At 46.1% G+C, this 1535-nt stretch overlaps 1 protein-coding gene across 1 annotated transcript; it reads right to left on the reverse strand.

Annotated features, from left to right (window-relative positions):
• Nucleotides 1-218: 218 nt before the first annotated feature.
• On the reverse strand, nucleotides 219-1457 carry Pmar_PMAR011194 (replication protein A large subunit, putative; the record flags this gene model as incomplete). Its single annotated transcript, XM_002767585.1, has 8 exons — nucleotides 219-368; nucleotides 418-534; nucleotides 581-685; nucleotides 759-832; nucleotides 877-955; nucleotides 998-1106; nucleotides 1185-1268; nucleotides 1315-1457. Coding segments are annotated over 8 exons (861 nt in total), but the record flags the coding sequence as incomplete, so codon positions are not given.
• Nucleotides 1458-1535: the final 78 nt, after the last annotated feature.

Genomic DNA, 1535 nt, shown 5'->3' on the forward strand with positions numbered 1-1535 from the left:
CATTGCACCGTTCCATAGTTAATTTTAGCGGGCTACCCTGGTCATGGAAGCATGTAAGATATGCGTCGTCTGTGCTGTCGACGAACTGGGAGCGTAGCATGTATCTTGCCTTGACATTTACCTACACGACTTGATCTTTGTACTGATTCGGGCCAACATGCAGTCATTGAAGAGATCCACGCATGATTCATTCGATTAACACGAACAGTTGGTACCCTCTAAAACTTCGTAAAGACCATCTTCAGAGCTGACAAACAGGGCCTGAGATTCCTAGTTCTCACCTGTCTATTGCATGCCTGACAGAAACCGTCGCTACCTTCAGCCATCTTACGATTACAACTTTCGCACGCCATGTAGAAGATAGGGATCTAACCAGAAGGATCCGGTTATACACGCTTATCCACAAAAATGACTTACATCATTGCCATCCCTTCCTCGGGTAGTAACAAATTGCAGTCTACCGATGATCTCATACGAGTGCATCAATCCGCCCAAGTCCATGTTTTTAACATCATTCTTCATCTCTGCAATTGTCTGAGATGAAAACCTTCTCATCAACACTGTAGACCCTATCTGCTACCATCTCCTTAGTAACCATAGCCTGACCACCACTTCCAGGGACCGACGTCCCCTGTTGTGACAAGTTGGTGAAGGCCATCGAGCATCCAGTATTGGCCCACCAAATCTGAGAGTAGCAGTGTATACAGATGTCAGTAGTTAATCCGCGACTGATGATGAAGGGAAGTGAATGGCACTACCTTCAATTGTTTAGCCTCAGGAATGTCCGGATTGACTTCGATCTGAGTCGAGTTCAAAGTCGAACAACTTCGTCCTGAATAGGAGTTATAGAAATCACAAAGACAACATTTCCACTACCGCCGTAATCCCGGACGCTAACACCCTTCATGGCGACAACTGGCTGCGTTTGCAGCACCGATTCGTCCACGACGTTGACCTGAAGCATATGCAACAGGCGGTCGCTCGAATATGAACTTACCAAGTCATTCCAGAAAGTAACATCAACACAGCAGCCTGACTCGTCACAAACCGTTAAATTGCGACGAAATAGTTCAGCTCCGTTCTTAGAGTTGACAGTTCCCGCGGGCCTGATAGGGATGACATCGACGAGGCTTCAATAGCCACAAGTGACGTATTCGACTCAGACCACAAGACACCATAGTCACCTGTGATCCTTGATAACAACTAGTAGATCGACTGTACTCGGCACGGACTTAGATTTGAGCTCTCTGACGGGGCAAAAGCTATACCTAAGAAAGTTACGTTCGAATGCGCCAAGTTATGCCTTCATCTCACTTTATCTTATCAATATGGTCTTCAACATCATCCTGCACCTCAACTATCTGTGAATCTTCTTCGAACACGATCTCGTAATTGTGGTTGCAAGAGCTATACCTCTTGTTAGCCACCTTGACATTGCCTTTGGAGAAGGTATACACCTGACAGGAGAGGGTACGTCTGAATCAACTCATTTCAGCCCACCTTCCCTTTCTGGAGTAGCTTATCGAATTTTTCAG

This window comes from Perkinsus marinus (genome assembly GCF_000006405.1).
Source record: "Perkinsus marinus ATCC 50983 genomic scaffold scf_1104296970620, whole genome shotgun sequence".
Lineage (NCBI taxonomy): Eukaryota > Perkinsozoa > Perkinsida > Perkinsidae > Perkinsus > Perkinsus marinus.